General features: G+C 41.3%; 1 protein-coding gene across 1 annotated transcript in view; it reads left to right on the forward strand.

The window, feature by feature from the left end:
* Positions 1 to 1612: 1612 nt before the first annotated feature.
* The window catches only part of LOC143353749 (adhesion G protein-coupled receptor E3), a 159610-nt gene continuing 142960 nt past the window's right edge, over positions 1613 to 18262 (forward strand). Inside the window, exons 1-2 of the mRNA XM_076787299.1 lie at positions 1613 to 1795; positions 10654 to 10851. Of these exons, the coding sequence (XP_076643414.1) occupies positions 10673 to 10851 (179 nt within the window). The 5' untranslated portion in view covers positions 1613 to 1795; positions 10654 to 10672. The remainder of the gene's footprint in view (positions 1796 to 10653; positions 10852 to 18262) is intronic.

An 18262-nucleotide genomic window follows, 5' to 3' on the forward strand; every position in this document is an offset into this window, starting at 1 on the left:
AAAATTCCACACAATATATTGGTGAAAGTACTATAAGAATGATAAGTAGATTGGTAGTGGTCTCCCGGTCTCACACCGATATACCAAATGAATGAGGTAGAGCGATGAAATTTTTTTTAAATTAAAGCTGAAACTTTGTAGAATATGGGAAAAATAGGGAGATTATCACCACCCAATTATTTCAACGAAAAAATGATTTCATTAGTTTTTGTGACAAAAATCTATTTTTTGCAAAATCCTGAGGTCGTAGACAAATTTTGCGACCAGATTTGAAATCAGCGTGAAAAGATCTATGGGAATGATGTATAGCATGTTAAAAAAAAATTTTCTCCGCGCGTGGTATTGGAAAACTAAAATTTTCTTGAATTTGTGCGCGTTTAACGAATTTTCTCGAGGTTAAAAAACGTTCGTACCGCGATCTCTCTATTTTTCCCATACTCTACAAAGTTGCAGCTTTCATTTAAAAAAAATTTCATCGCTCTACCTCATTCCTATCGAAAGTTCCTTGATTTTGAATCCGATTTTGTCCAAATTGCCCTCTGTGCGGCGGCTCTCTAGCTTTTTGGCCCTTCACGGGTTATAGCCCTTGATAGTGGGGATATTTTGACGTCGGCTAATTCAGAAGCTTTGCGACGTATAACCCGGATTCACTCTATTTACTTCCGTACCCTTCGAAGTACGAGATTCCACGCCTCGTCCGCGCCCCGACCAATCAGAGCGCGCACCGTCCTTTTCGGTGTCCAATTGTATGGGTACATGCGCAGCACACAGTGCGCGGAGGACTTGAGCGCGAACAAATCTCACTCGCAGTTTCGCGCCGTCGCTCGACCGGTTCGCACGCGTCGCTCCTTTCTCGCGACACTTTCGACGAATTTATCGTCTGCACGATCACGCGTCGAACTTCTCCCTTTCTGTTTATCCTCAGCGCTCCTTCACGACACAGTGTGTGTACACCTTCTTAGAAGTCGTTCCGTACGCGCGACAAAACCTCGACGTTCTCGATATGCACGCGTGTACGAAGGGATCGACCGAAACAATGGCATTGTCGATCGAACGACTGCGTAATCTCGTCAAAACTGCGTCAGAATAACTCGAAAACGTTCGAACTGCACTGGTGTTGTATCGATTTCAATCTCCGTGGTAAGATCAACCGGTAATCTCGAATCGATACGATGAATGATCGATCGTAACCTCGATAGAATAGGGTCGATAATGCCCGGTAACCGGTAGGTAAACGATGCGAACGAGTAATCGATGGTGACCGGTAGCCTCGAGACGATACGATGAACAATCGATCGCGCGATAGTATCGATGGAGCAGAGAGAGCGGTAGATCGAACGATAATCGCGTGCGAGAGGTGCTAGCGCGTATTTTGCCCGTCTCTCGTGACACACGGCTGCGAAAACGAAAACGGAAACGAAAACGAAAGCGGATCGTGAATATCGCGTCGGCTTCGGTCGCGAGATCGATTGTTGGCGAGCGCGGGAGAGGGGACGAGCCACGCTGTCGCGAGGATGTTGGCGGCGTGTAGTACGGTGCACGCGAGAAACGAGGAACAACGCGACCGGCAGTGGTCGCTCCCTTTGATTCATTTGATTCAGGGACACCGTTCCGGTTTCCTCCGCGATCCCGCGATTTAAGGGCACACGCGATCCATTCGCCCCGGCTTTCTCGCCTCGAGCACGTGTCCGACACGCACGTGGCTCTCTCGAGGGAACCTGACATGCTTCACGACGTCGCTCGCCGGTCTACCAATTGGTTCTTCGACTTGTCGAGCGTCTCGTTCCTCTGTGAGGTGAGTCGATAACTAAAATTGACTGTATCCTCCTTAAACACCGCAGAACAATTACTCTACTATCATTGAAAAATAAATTCATTTGTTTCGCATTGCTAAATGGCTCTGTGTACCAGGGAATGCGATTAAATATACAGTCACTCTTAAAAATTGCATAACTTTGTCAATATTGGACTATACCACTTGAATTTTTTTTTGAGAAGTTGGAACAATTGGATCACTACGTAAAGTGAACAAAATTTTTTTACAAAAATTGCAGTTTGTCGAAGGTGCAGAGAAAATAGTATAAGTTTGTGTTTTGCAACTTTTTTATGTGGACTTGCATTGAAAATTTAGAAAGTACGATTTGTGGATGAACTATACATGTTCTGAGAATTTCATCAAAATCGGACTTTCGCCCTTAAGTTTTCATCGTTACACGTTTGTAGCTCGGTGCAATGTTGACCGATTTAGATGAAACATTCAGAATATGTATAATTGATACCGATGTACAAAACGTACTTTTTAAATTGTTAATATCAGCCCGCATAAAAAGGTTGCAAAATACAACTTTCGGTACTTTCTCTGCAATTTCGACCAATTGCAATTTTAATCGAACATTTTTCTCGCGTTATGTAGTGATCGAATTGTTCTAACTTCTCAAAAAAACTCAAGTAGTATAGTCCAATATTGACAAAGTTATTACGAATACTTATGGGACTGACTGTACATTGTTTCTAGTTCGCGGATCTTTGTGCAATTAACGGGTCTTCAAAATGGGCGCTAAACACACAATAATTCAATTCAATCCAACTTAGTAAATCGAATTGCGAGTCAAATGCGTATCACTGTACTACGGTATACGAATTAACCTCTAAGTGGGCTTTAATCCGTATAATGGATATTCAGTTTTATCGAAGCGGAACGCGAGGAAATCAATTTTGCCTTGTAACATAGAAAACGCACATTGGCACAATAATAGTTGAGTTTGAATCTTTAAATAGTCGCACGAACACGTTGGTTACATATTAACCCTTATCTAGGCAACCAGATAGCCATTGCCCCTTGCATAGGCAACCGGGTACCTCTGACTCCTTATGTAGGCAACCGGGTATGCACTTACCCGCGTGTAGGCAACCGGGTACTCATTAACCCTCATGTAGACAACCGGTTATTAAGGTGCATATTTACTATGGGTTTCTAAATATTCTCCGGAAAATTGTCCAAATCGTAACAAAACGAATGTTTTCCTTTAATAATTTGAACGAGTCTAAAATAGCCTATCGATATTTTTCGATTCTTCTAGTCTTCACGGTTTCTCATTTCACCTATTCATTTTTGTTAGAAATGCATAAAATCCACAGTCTAGTAATCAGTATGCTACATGTTGCTTCGGGAAATAAGTACCGGGTATTAAGGTGCATATTTACTATGGTTTTCTAAATATTCTCCGGAAAATTGTCCAAATCGTAACAAAACGAATGTTTTCCTTTAATAATTTGAACGTGTCTAAAATAGCCTATCGATATTTTTCGATTCTTCTAGTCTTCACGGTTTCTCATTTCACCTATTCATTTTTGTCAGAAATGCATAAAATCCACAGTCTAGTAATCAGTATGCTACATGTTGCTTCGGGAAATAAGTACCGGGTATTAAGGTGCATATTTACTATGGTTTTCTAAATATTCTCCGGAAAATTGTCCAAATCGTAACAAAACGAATGTTTTCCTTTAATAATTTGAACGAGTCTAAAATAGCCTATCGATATTTTTCGATTCTTCTAGTCTTCACGGTTTCTCATTTCACCTATTCATTTTTGTTAGAAATGCATAAAATCCACGGTCTAGTGGTTAGTGTGCTACAGGTTGCTTCGGAAAATAATTAGTAATCGTGGAAAGTATCTAACACAGACTGTACTTGTATCTGTATACTGTGTATGTATACATACGGATGTACATGCAAGCCATCGTCGGTTCATTTACTTCGACCACCGAAATGGCCGGTTCATAGTACCTGAGAGCCTTAATATTCATTGCACGGACAATGATCACTTTCCCGGCTGATTATCTCGAACATTTCTGTAGAACCGAGAAAATGCAGTGGTCCTCATCTAACTTGCCAGCTTCCGTTGACCGATTATAATAGTAATTTCTAATATTTTTCAGTTTCGTATTTGGAAAAATTGATGGACAGGACCAAATAGGATCAAAATTTCGAAATGTTCATTAAAAATTCCTTCCTTCCCATTTTCCGGATTCTAAACGTGGGTGGTACCCAGTGGTCTTCATCTAACTTGCCAGCTTCCGTTGACCGATTATAATTGTAATTTTTAATATTTTCAGTTTCGTATTTGGAAAAATTGACGAACAGGACCAAATAGGATGAAAATTTCGAGATGTTCATTAAAAATTCCTTTCTTCCCATTTTCCGGCTTCTGAACGTGGGTGGTACCCAGTGGTCTTCATCTAACTTGCCAGCTTCCGTTGACCGATTATAATTGTAATTTTTAATATTTTTCAGTTTCGTATTTGGAAAAATTGACGAACAGGACCAAATAGGATCAAAATTTCGACATGATCATTAAAAATTCCTTCTTTCCCATTTTCTGGCTTCTGAACGTGGGTGGTACCCAGTGGTCTTCATCTAACTTGCCAGCTTCCGTTGACCGATTATAATAGTAATTTTTAATATTTTTCAGTTTCGTATTTGGAAAAATTGAACAGGACCAAATAGGGTCAAAATTTCATTGTCGACACGTTCATTAAAACTTCCTTCCTTCCTGGAGGGTTGAACAATGCGTTGTAATTTACTTTGGAAACTGGCGCAAGGAACATTGAAGTCGTTGGATTAGGCAAGGGACTACGGGTCCGTGGTCGAAGATTTCGAATCGGCCGAGAGAAGAGGAGCGTGAAAGTTTCCGGTGATGGATCTTGTTCGAGTTGGCCAATGATTCTCAAGGAGCATTGGGGGTTGGCTGCGGGGACCGGTCCGCGAAAAAGATTTATGTTGATTCCTTCGGAGAGTATCGGGCCGCGCGCGTGCCATCGCGTATTCCCATTCCGTTTGTAATTCGATGGGAGAGAGAGGCTCGTGGTGGTAAATGGCGAGTGGCATTAGCGGAACCATTAACGATTAGAAAAGAGTGGCGCACGCTTGCACACCGACACCGGCAGTTTATTTCCGATGGGCCACCGAGCGTTCTCGTGAACCGAGCTGGAAACCGAGGCGATAAGGTCACTATATTTAACGAGTGCCGAATCCATGCGCAAAACCAGATAGAAAAATATGTACCCGCATACACACAGCCATACCACTCCGTACGTGTAGACGTACACAGGCGGATAGAACGGTCGGGCTGTTTGTCGATCGTTCGACTTACTCGCGAGCGATGCTTCCAAAAGGAAAACAACCGTCGAGCCTCCATCGACGAGATTCTGTCGCGAGAGAGAAAGAGACAGCTCTGTCTCTCGCAAAAATAATCGCAACAAAAAAAAAAAGATGCTCGGGCTCCGAGATCCTTTTTAGTTTTACACACGACCACCGAGCACGAATTCGCGTTTTACGACGTAATAGCAACGATAATCTTTTTGCATAACGTGGAACGGACACGACCGCAGACGTGCACGAGCTGTCCCTGTGTAGTACGACGTGTACAGCGCGGAATAATGTTTATGCACGCCGAGGTTCTTTTTTTAGAGGAGAAAACGATCTCCTTACACGGTCGGGATCGTCGTTTTCAATCTGTTAATTGTGCGATTTTTCAATTCTGAAAATGACACGTTCAACACGTTGACTGCCATGTCGCCCATATGTGGAATTATTTGTCCAGGTTTTAAAATGAATTTTTACATGAGTATACTCGTTGCACCGAACTTTATTGGGATCTGTACAATACAAGAAAGTTGGAGCTGGCTACTCAATATCACACATTTAATTTTTTTTTCAATTTTTATTTCATTAAGTAACTTACTTCGATTTTATGGAATTTTTGAGGTTTCTAGTTTGGCAGTCAAAGTGTTAATAAATAGCGTTATAAGTCTTCGTAACGATTCTAACTCGATATTTACGGTGCATGGAGTTAACCGGTTGACCGTGGAATTTAATTTGGAAAATCCCTCACGGCGCGGAATTCAAATCAAGCAATGACGAGTATACACGTCGAACGTCGAAAGCCAAAGACCTTGTAAAGCTGAATGAGAAAGAATTATATTTTTACTCGACAAGAAATTAACAATTCATTAACGAGTCGAACTAACGCGTCGAACGAGTCGAACTCATTAAGTTGAACGCGCTTAACTGGTTAATATGGGATTAAAACAATAATCGTGCCAGCTTTCTGGACACAAGAACACGGATTCAAGATCGAATGTGTTTGTTGCGTTGGTAAAGGTCTAGAAAATAGAGTAACAGTGATTTCGAACGGTTCCCTCGGTGGTCCCTTTTACGAAGCCGGTTCGAGCATAAATGGAACGATAAGTTTTTCCCGGGCGCAGTATTGTTTTCGAGGAAAATAAAAAGTTGCGCCCATGTCGCGTTCGTTACGGCCGAATTACGATTCCCGTCGTCGGAGTCGTTCGCTCGAGATGGCTAGTCCGGGCTGGTTTCAGCGATAAGTTTGACGGTCGTAACTAACTTTGCAGGAAACACGAGGAAAGATACTTTTCGCTATGAGAGAGAGCGAGAGAGAGAGAGAGGCTCGGACCATACATCGGCGAAGTTTATACTCCCTCGTGTTGTTACGCGATGCGCGTCCCGCCTTTCCAAACAATTATTTTTTTCCGGCCAGTAATTTGGACTAGCTCCCGAGCGGCTCTATGTATTTTTCAGGAACAATGCGTCGCGTCGGGCGAAAAACGTTTCTGGAACGTGCGAACGGTCAAAAAAGATCGATACGGGGACCGGATTCCGACCAACGGTGCGAACTTTGCCGCATTACCGTCGATAATGCTTCAAATTACAGCGCTGTTCAATCCTCGAGCCTAATCCTTCGTATTTAATCCCGGATGACTATCATGCATGGAAACGACGAATTTCAGTGTACTGTTTCTCATGTAACGACGATGTTTGATTTCATAAAGAAACAGGATGCATGAACCGTTCAATAGTTCTATTTAATCTGTACTTTATTCATTGAGAGATTTGGAAAGACCTACAAATTTTTGCAGATCAGTTAATCCTCGTCTGTGGACTGCGGGACTTTTAACCCTTTCCACTCGAGCGGTGACTCTGAAGCACCACTAGAAATTGTTGTGGCATTATTTCAAGGAAATTAGACAAAATATTACAGAATATTTGTTACATTACAAAATTTGTATCTAATAGATTACTAAACATTTAGATATTATATGTAGAAATCGGATCAGTTTCGTACGAATAAAATGAAAATATTGTGAGACGTAAGAAAAATTTAGTTTTAGATTGAAAATAGCGCCGAGAGTGCAAAGGGTTAACCCTCCGTATGCTATGCCGGGGTCATTCGTGACCCGTCGGATAAGCTCGAGAAACCGTCACTATGTACAATTCTATTCCGACATAAGGTGACTTATATAGGTAAGATAAGGTTTACCTATATAGGTAGAATAAGGTTCTTCTTCTTCCTCGCACGAAATGCGGTTCCGAGCCATCGACTTATATCGAAGGGAAACTGTAGTGAAAATATCGTGGGTCAGAAATGACTCCGGCACAGGCCTAGAACTCGCAGGAGACCGAGGGTCAATACAAAGTGAAAATTGTCCAAGTCAATCGTAAGAGACCGAAGCTTAACACTAGAACTGCCGAGCCCTAAACGCGACTTAGACTTATCTCTTTATAATAACGGCAAGATTGAATTTTCATAGTTTTGATAAAAAACATTTTCATAGTTTCTTGAAAGAAGAAATCATCCACCAGTCATTTTTAGTGGTTCGGTAGTTCTAGTTAATGAAAACGTGTTCTCTCTTCTCTTTAAATGCATTATGTACCGGCGATTATGCCATAATTTCTCCAGTAAATTTCAACTATGTACACACTTTTTTTCCATGAAAAATGAGTAAAAATGGCGCGCACGAGGGTTCGTTTTTCATGGCACTCGGACAAATCCCGAGCGTATTCTCGACGAATCGCGATCGATAGTTGGTCCGCTGGAACGGCAACAGTTTGACCGGTAATTGTAATGAAAATCGCGGGCGCGATCCGTTAAAACGTTCTATGGCCTCTTCGCCGTGACAATTAACCGTAGAATTTGCTTGGCGTAATGATGATTACGCGACAGCTACAAATGCAGTGCATTACTGGGAATTTGCGTGGACGAGGAGGGGTTGGGAGGAGGGGAGGGGGAGGGGGAGGCCGCAATTTGCGGCCGGTGGTGCCTCGGCGCCATTTTGATTCGCCTCTTTACAGGAAATTACCAGGCCTGTTTCAATTTGCTCTTCCCGGCACCGTGTCGCGTTCTGCTGCACCCTCGCAAATGAAATTATTTCCCAGGTGTCATGGCGCGAAAAAATATCGGTTCCCGTTCCAATCCGTTCCGGTCTGGTTCGATTCGAATCGACTCTCGCGGCTTCCACGTCGCACGGTTGTTTCCCTTGGACATCGTAAATTAAACCGGCAAGAAAGTAATCGAGTCAAGTACGACAACGGAATCGATACTCTGTTTCAGTTACACGGAAATATTAACCCCTTAACTTGCACGCTCGAGTTAATTCGAGCGCGCTAAACAGGCCAAACTGTGCACACTCGAGATAATTCGGGCGGCGTTGTATTTTATGCTGCTATAATTTTTCACACTCGAATATAATCGAGAATTGAAAATAACAATGTGAAAGCAAAGAAAAAAAATCGTTTTATTGATACTTATCATTTACATGGGATTGTAAGCTATAACACTTACTTATTCAAGAATAAAATATAGCCTTTTTCCATGGAACAAAAGCGCAGATTTTTTTTGGCCAGTTTAAAAAAAAAACTGTGCGTTAAGGGGTTAAAACATGATAATATCGGTCACCGTCCGAGAGAATTGAACGTCGAGGATTTATTATGTTTGTACATTGTGAAGTTATGATGCATAAAAATATCAAATACCAAATCGAAGTTTGTTAGAGCAGACGAAATGCGTTTAAAAGCTAATTGATAACGATTTCCACAAAAGTTAAACATCACACCGATGATCTGCACGAAGATCCGCAGGAATTTTGAATGTGCAATCGCATCGATAATTTATAAATTTTACGATATCACGTTCTTCGATACGTTCGATAAAGTAAAATATTTGTTGATTATTCAAATATTCGATTTGCTCTCCACCGTGATCGCGCGTAATTTATACGGCTCCGATAATAACAATATTTCAATGATACGTTTGAGTGGACACGCGAACCGAAAATTCAAGGTAAAAATACAGTGTTGCATAATTAAATTTGCACGCGTGACGAACATCACCGAATCAGGCGGTGTATCGGGATCCATTGGTTCGATTTCGTTCCGAGAACGCGGCGCAACATTTATTTAGGTTGGCGAGAAAGTAATTTCGGTATTTTTAGGTGAAATAAAATCCAATTTTTTTATCAAAGCAATGAACTTTAATCAATAAAATATTTTCCATTTTGTTCTATGATCATTTTGCCATCTTTCTGGTAGCTTCATAATTCCGCGCTCATAAAACTTCTGATCCTTTTCGGTGAAAAATTGATCCAAGTGCGATTTCAGATCATCATCATTAGCGAAAGTTTTACCATTCAAAGAGTTTTGTAAACTTCGGAATAAATGATAATCTGATGGTGCAGTGTCAGGACTATATGGTGGATGTGACATCACTTCCCAACCAAGCACCAGTAACTTTTCTCGTGTTACCAAAGATGTGTGTGGCCTAGCGTTATCATGGTGGAATACGATTCCTTCGCGATTTGCCAATTCTGGCCGTTTTTCTTTGATTGCTATGTCCAGTTTTGTTAGTTGTCGACAATAAACATCTGAATTGATGGTTTGGTTCCTTGGGAGAAGCTCAAAGTACACAATACCTTTGTAATCCCACCAAACTGACAACATGATCTTCTTTTGGTGCAATTCAGCTTTCGGCGTGGTTTGGGCTGATTCATCGCGCTTGGACCATGATCGTTTTCGAGTTGTGTTATTGCGAACAACCCATTTCTCATCACCAGTGATGATTCGCTTCAGAAAAGGGTCGATTTCATTTCGTTTGAGATGCATATCGCATACGTTGATGCGTTGCGTTAAGTGAATTTCTTTCAATTCGCGTGGAACCCAAATGTCGAGCTTCTTAACGATTCCGAGACTTTTTCAACGATATTCTACAGTTGTATGCGAGACATTTAACCTGTCTGCAATCTCTCGGACAGTTATACGACGATCCGATTCAATAATGGCTTTCATTTGATCATCATCAACAACAAGAGGGTCGACCAGAACGTTGGTCGTCTTCAAGTGAGAAATTTCCAGAACGGAATTTTTTAAACCAATTTTGGCACGTGCGTTCTGTTAAGCAATCCACACCATAAACTTCACATACATCTTTGTGAGCCTCGGCAGCTCTTTTACCTCTACGGAAATAAAAAAGCAATATGTGCCTATAATGTTCGTTTCTGCACTCCATGTTCAAATTGACACAGAACTAACAATTTTAATCAAAATTACGTGCAATTTGCTTCAAAAGTAACCTAAAAGATGCAGTTATGAAACGTCAGAAGGAAAACAAACGCGACGTTATCAGAAATCAATCGAACAAAACATAAAGCCATCTATTAGTGAAAACCGAAATTACTTTCTTGCCAACCTAATCATTTTCTACCTCGCCGCTCGGTTAGATTGCCTTGCGGTGTAGCAACGAGAAACCGACAACGAGATGCAAAGAAGAGGAAGTATTCCGGTTAATTGTCTGATTTCAGACGCGAGTGTAGCGAAGAAATGGAGACGCTTTACGCGGGAGCGATCCACGGGTACCCCCATGAGAACGGGGCCCTCGCTAATGGAATTTCCACGGGAATCGCCAGCTCGTTCGATCAGGACGGCGTTTTGAGCCTCATCGTCGTCCTCGGCGGAAGCTTGTCCCTCGTAGCGCTGGTCTTCGCCTTCATTACCTACAGGTAAGTGGAGACAAGTCCATTAGCACCGGCTAATGAGCGCGCGAAGACGGGGTCCGATGGCTCTTCGTCTTAAATTGTTTTAAGGATCGAGGATTAAATACTCGGGGGCTGCCGGGGCAATCGATTATGCTCGCCAGCAATCAAGCCCCCCCTCTTCCGCTTTTGTGTATCGATCTCGACGCCATTTTGGAGATCACGTGATCGAGACACCGCGCCGAACATGTTGCGTTTTAATCGCAAGGCATTTCTTTTCTTAACACTTCGACTGCCAAACTAGGAACCCCAAAAATTCCATAAAATCGAATTAAGTTATTTAACTCTTTGAGGCACACGGTTTTAAAGAAAATAAAAACCTTAGTTGCACAAAATTTTGCGCCAAACTTAATCACAGCAACACACACAACCTACTGATGCGTTTTGATTTGCATAAATTTTTTTTCTCCACTTATTTACGCATTTACCATTGGTACATAGCATTGCCAACTGAATGAGAAACGTTAAATAAAATATTAAACTGTATGAGAAACTTCAACTTTTCGAGGTGGGTTAAAGTATATCCTACCATGCATGAAAAGCTAAGCAAAAGGTGGGATAGTTTTTAACCCACCTAGCCCCAAAGAGTTAATGAAACAAAAATTGAAAAAATTAAATGTGTGAGATTGAGTAATCCACCAACTTTCTTGCATTTTACAGGTCCTAATCAAATTTGGTACAATGAATATATTAACGTAAAAATTCATTTCAAAACCTGGACAAATAATTCCGCATATGGGTGACATGGCAGCCAACGTGTTTATAATGTTTAAACGTTTTTACTGTTTTGCGTTCGATGCAAAACACCCGAAGTTCAGTGATTACCTCGTGAACTTTCTTCGGTCAGGTGACCTTTCGTTCCTCCAGTTTCGTTTTACAAATAAATCACTGCAGCGATAAACATTATTTGAGCGGATTTAGTCGTCGGCGCTTGACACGTTAAAACTGCTCAGTTTCCGGTGATTAATCTAAACGGTCAGCTGTTTCATCAGGAGCACCGGAAAGAGCAACAACAAGTCCAGTAGGAGAGCACCTACAAAAATATGTTTGAAAAATAGCTGTAAATCAGCTCAAAATAGCTGTATAATTAAATGGCGGTTCGCAAAAAACGGACTGGCCAGTCCCTAGATTCCCAAAGGGAGAAAATTGTGGCACGTCCGGTAATTTCTTATTTCCACAAAAGAGATCCTCGGGCACATTGGATCGCGTGGAATTTAATATTTCACGTTCGGTTTCCGAGGAAAACAGAGCCAGCACGGTGCCCCGACCAGGTCGCCCGAGGCCGGTCGATTTTTCCATTTTCCCATCGACGCTCGATCCGACAAAACAATCGAATCGATTAACGGGATATACATATAGTTCGATTGCGATCGCGCCTAAAGCGCACGGGCAATGCGCGGAAGCGGCGAGCTTCATCGCCTGCCGATACTTTAATCCTTTTATATGTATACTCCGGCCATCGTTCTGCGGCCGAGTAAATCAAATTCGGCTGGCCAATCGAAATAATGCCGGACCCGAACACCGCTGAAAGTTTATATTCAATATTTTCACGTGTTTCCCACCGTTTACACTTCACGCGGGGATAAATCAGCCGCCCAGTTCTTCCGCCATAAACGCGCACCGACTGTCAAAATGTCCGCGGAAAGTGAACCGGAAATGTACAGGGCGTTCCAACGTCCGCGAAAAGTCAACTGAAAAAATGTACGTTTTCTGTATATTGACAAATTGAAATATTAGGTTGGCAAGAAAGTAATTTCGGTATTTTTCGGTGAAATAAAATCCAATTTTTTTATCAAAGCAATGAACTTTAATCAATAAAATATTTTCCATCTTGTTCTATGATCTTTTGCCATCTTTCTGGTAGCTTCATAATTCCGCGCTGATAAAACTTCTGATCCTTTTCGGTGAAAAACTGATCCAAGTGCCGATTTCAGACCATCATCGTTAGTGAAAGTTTTACCGTTCAAAGAGTTTTGTAAACTTCGGAATAAATGATAATCTGATGGTGCAATGTCAGGGCTATATGGTGGATGTGACATCACTTCCCAACCAAGCTCCAGTAACTTTTCACGTGTTACCAAAGATGTGTGTGGCCTAGCGTTATCATGCTGGAACACGATTCCTTTGCGATTTGCCAATTCTGGCCGTTTTTCTTTGATTGCTATGTCCAGTTTTGTTAGTTGTCGACAATAAACATCTGAATTAATGGTTTGGTTCCTTGGGAGAAGCTCAAAATACACAATACCTTTGTAATCCCACCAAACTGACAACATGATCTTCTTTTGGTGCAATTCAGCTTTCGGCGTGGTTTGGACTGATTCATCGCGCTTCGACCATGATCGTTTTCGAGTTGTGTTATTGCGAACAACCCATTTCTCATCACCGGTGATGATTCGCTTCAGAAAAGGGTCGATATCGTTTCGTTTGAGATGCATATCGCATATGTTGATGCGTTGCGTTAAGTGAATTTCTTTCAATTCGCGTGGAACCCAAATATCGAGCTTCTTAACGATTCCGAGACTTTTTAAACGATATTCTACAGTTGTATGCGAGACATTTAACCTGTCTGCAATCTCTCGGACAGTTATACGACGATCCGATTCAATAATGGCTTTCATTTGGTCATCATCAACTTCAGATGGTCGACCAGAACGTTGGTCGTCTTCAAGTGAGAAATTTCCAGAACGGAATTTTTTAAACCAATTCTGGCACGTGCGTTCTGTTAAGCAATCCACACCATAAACTTCACATACATCTTTGTGAGTCTCGGCAGCTCTTTTACCTCTACGGAAATAAAAAAGCAATATGTGCCTATAATGTTCGTTTTTACACTGCATGTTCAAATTGACACAGAACTAACAATTTTAATAAAAATGACGTGTAATTTGCTTCAAAAGTAACCTAAAAGATGCAGTTATGAAACGTCAGAAAGAAAACAAACGCAACGTTAACAGAAGTCAATCAAACAAAACATAAAGCCATCTATTAGTGAAAACCGAAATTACTTTCTTGCCAACCTAATACTTTCTAAGGGATTGGTTCTGTTAAACAAGAAATTTTTGGACAAAATTTGTTCGATTCCAAAAAATTGTGGCACTTGATCTATAAAAGAATAATTTACACCACTCGAAGGAAACACCCTGTACATTCAAAGTTGTCCACCGTTTTCGAGAGCAGCGAATATTGGCTGCAGTGTCTGGTCATGGCTCGCCTAATCCCCTTGAAAGTAGTCTTCCGAAAAGCAAGAGTTCACGCGATATTTCTTGCATCCTCGATACATTTTTGAATCGTTTGTATCGCGGCGGAAAATTGCAGCTAGTTACAAAAGTGCTACGGGGTTTTCTTTTTTTTTTAATGGAACGCTTGCTCTTTGAAAATGACAATCGTGCAATTGATACCGTCGCCGAGTTCCAATAAGTTATTACTTTCCGATCGATTTAATGTTTCCAAGGTCCTCGCGATAGTGCGCAACAACGAACGACTGGGGATTTTCCAACGGTGCACTCTCCGACGGAAATTGGGGGGAAATGGAAAAGCATGGCTTCCTTCTTTCCTTGTCGCATTGGTCATCGTTATTCCCCGGCTACCTGCGACTCGCCGTGAAATAGAAATCGTGAGAAGGCTGTCGCGATCGCGTCCGGTAATTGTTATGCCCGGCGAGGGAGCGGATGAACGAGAATGAATGTATTCTTTCCCTCTTTTCTATCTTTCACATTTTCTCGTATTTCGAACGCGTGTTCATCGTACACAAATGTTTTCCACGGAATCCTTAATTGCGTCGTAACATTGTACCTAAGGTACCAATAGTTGACCATGTACCAGTAGTTGACCTGTTTTCAGAAAAACATCAAAAATAAGGTTTTTATAAGTTGTGCACTTTTGATGAAAGTGAACCTCAGATGCCACGATATCTGCTGGTTGAATTTTGAAACAATTACACGTGAAGTGAAGTATGTACAGTAACAACGGACGTCTAAATTCATCGAGGTAAGTAATATGCCGTTATTTGTCTATTTCCTTAATGTTTATGTTTAGAACAGCTTCACGGTTCAGGCAAAAAAATCCATACGTTGTGAACTTTTCGCGACTGAATTGTATACTTTTTAAATTTTCACAGCGTTTTATAAGTGATAAATGCATCGTTTTCACGAACAGAAGGTCAATTACGAGTTTTTTCATTTTACCAGTGGTCAACTTCTGAAGCAATTACTGAATTTCTAAATATATTTTTCAAATTTGTATAAGTAAACTCTTTTTAAAAAAAGTGGTCTTGCCACATAATCTAGGTGACTTAAAGAGTGTCTTCAGGCATCGACTCTCCCTGTTTGATGACAGAGCAAGTGGTTACTATTGTTCGAATGGAAGACTTCTCTCAACTGGTCAACTACTGGTACCTTTACCTTACTGGAAGCCTGTTACTAACATTTTCAATAATTCTGCCGAATCGAAAGATAGATTACAAATGTTTTTTTAACATTACAATCCCAAAGGAAATTCTTCGATGACGTCGCCGAGGGTGACTTGTCGTTTCACAATGAAAATTGCTGTCGAAGGATCAATGAAACAGATTTTAGCCATGGATCATGCAGTTCGAAAAAGTTATGGAATAACCCACCTACGCCGGTAGGTGCTGTGCTAAGAAAGCGATGGAGTGAGAGGTTTCTGTAAATGTTTTAGTCGAACGGTTCCCGTATGTTTATTTACCGGAAGATAAGAGACAAGATTACTTACGGGGGCGAGCCAATAAAAGCGTCGCTCTTTCCCTCGATTTTCATTCGTCGCGGCCTGGTCCGAGAAACTCCTTCAGGAATAACACCGATCGCTTCTGCTTCGGAAAATCAATTTTCCCACGGGCACCGCGGACGAACGTGTCCAGTTTTCCCCAGTTTTTCCCAGGCTTCCCCACGCTCTGCCACGGTTTTCCCATTTTCCTCGGATGACACCTCCTAATGCGGTAACGAATCGTTTCCGACTCTGGTCTAACGCCGAGGTAATTTTTAACGCGGCTTACCGGCCAGACGGATACCCCCACATTTATTTACGGCGGGGAACCTAAGAGATTGCACCTAACTCAGACACCATCTGCGCCGTGCATGATTTTATTCACGGCACCATGGAATTACCGTTTAGCCGCCGCACAGTGGCCGGAAGACGTGGCCAAAACCTAAAATACGAACTTTCAGCTAGTGAAGTTTTAAGTATGGGGTTGGTTGCGCTAAGGGTGTTTCTAAGTGGGGGTAAACAGCAAGAAGGTCGTTTTTTTATACCTGACCAACAGTCACAGTCCGAACTTCGAGTTCATTAGACCGTACCTTTTCAAGCTTGTGAAGCACATTGCGAATTTTAAGTGCACACTGTACAAATTGTCTTGAAACGTTTCGATTTTAATTGTGCATTATGGACGCTGTTCGTGGAGGTAAGTTGCGTAGTTTTTAGTGGCAAATGTTTATTGTTAACTGATAACTATGTATGCAAAGAGAGAGTAAAAGCGAAGGCATACATTTTCAAGATGTAGAGTAAAAGTTGCAAGTCTCGCACGGTCCATCGCTAAAACTTGTTGGAGCTTCTACTGCACAGTATTATCTTGCAATTCTAAACAAAAATTAGCTGCACCTAGCTGCCTCTGTGGTCGTAGCACTGATTTTTGTAACGCAGAGTAGGTCTTTTACGTGCTTTCCTTGCATTTCTTGTCAAACTGTGAGAGATATAAGTCTAAAATTTAAACAGATTTTGAATAGAATGTCAATTTTTTTACAAAGAATCATATATCCGAAATTTTTTTCTATTTTTCAAACACGAACGCTGTTTTTATACCGGCCGTTCATTTGAAAACTTTCCAGCCGAATATCTCGAAAAGTATGAAAGATATTAAAAAAGTGTAAAACACGTGTCGAAGGCAGTATCAGTTTTTTATTTGGATGGCGTTCTCAAGGTCATTTGAAGGTCAACTTTGTTTTTTTCAAATGGAAACCTATATTTTTGATTATGGGACCTTATTGTACGCAAAAAGACCAGCAATTCTTCAATTCTTTCTTCTTTGGGAAGTGCGAATAGAATACTGACTTTATACAATACAAAGGGAAGAGTTTGCTATCCGGAGAATTAGTCTTTCCTCTCGTTCAGGTCAATATGCGAATTTTCTAATTTCAAGTTCAGATTCTCGATCAGCGAGCCCAAAAACGGCCCAATACCAATTTTCAAGCAGAACCAATAATTTTTTTAATAAGTTCTGAGGTTTTGACCACGTTTTGGCAATTTGGGACCACTGTGCGCCGCCACCGTTTATCGAATCGATTTTCGGCTTTTTGCCTGCCCTCGCGACCTGGCAAACTTTCTCCGGAGAAATACTTCACCGCGAATCGCATTTCCGGTGTCCGTATTGGGAACGAGCGAGAGAGGTCGAATGGGATGCATTTATGAGGCGCGGCGTGCAGCTCCGCGCACTCGTGCACCGGCCGAGTTTAAAGTTCGGGGACCGTATTGCATAGTAATATCGAGACGTGTACCCGCCGGTGCACCGATCGATTTGATAAATACAGTTGTTCGAATTCAACGTGTTCCCTCGCAACAGTCTTCCGTTTGGACAATTGCGGCCGAACGTGGTGCTCCTCCTGAATTCGCCATGCTTCGACTCTCCTTCAACTCTTGGTCAGAAATCCGTGTACAAGCGTTGGAAAACACTGCACAACACTGTTAAACAAAGCACACCGCGTAGAACAGAACCGTATATAACGTGAACCACTGGAACCACTTCGATTCCTGTAGAAATAATGATTTTATCGAGAAACAGATTTCAGATGGAAAATGGAATGGTTTCAATTTTTCTTGGAGACGTAATTCGACGTGATCATTCTTGCTCACGAAGCTCACATCTGTCTTTTCGACTGCGAAATACTTGGACATATACAATTCATAGGGTTATTAATAAAAAATGTTCCAATTCTGGGGAACAGAAGTTCAATGAAAATGTGTTCCTTCTTTTGATAGTTTTAGCACTAGGTTCACGCAGCTCCAAAATAGTGACCATTTTACGTTAGTTCGTAATATATAAAATACGTGCACATATACAGATACAATTCATAGGGTTAGTAAAAATTCTCCAACTCTGGGGGACAGAAGTTCAATGAAAATGTATTCCTTCTTTTGATAGTTTTAGCGCTAGGTTCACGCAGCTCTAAAAGTGACCATTTTACGTTACCTCATAAAATACGTGCACATATACAGATACAATTCATAAGGTTATTAATAAAGAATGTTCAAATTCTGAGTAACAGAAGTTCAATGAAAATGTATTCCTTCTTTTGATAGTTTTAGCACTAGTTTCACGTAGCTCTAAAAGTGACCATTTTACGTTAGTTCATAATATATAAAATACGTG

Source organism: Halictus rubicundus, chromosome 4 (genome assembly GCF_050948215.1).
Source record: "Halictus rubicundus isolate RS-2024b chromosome 4, iyHalRubi1_principal, whole genome shotgun sequence".
NCBI classification, from domain to species: Eukaryota; Metazoa; Arthropoda; class Insecta; order Hymenoptera; family Halictidae; genus Halictus; species Halictus rubicundus.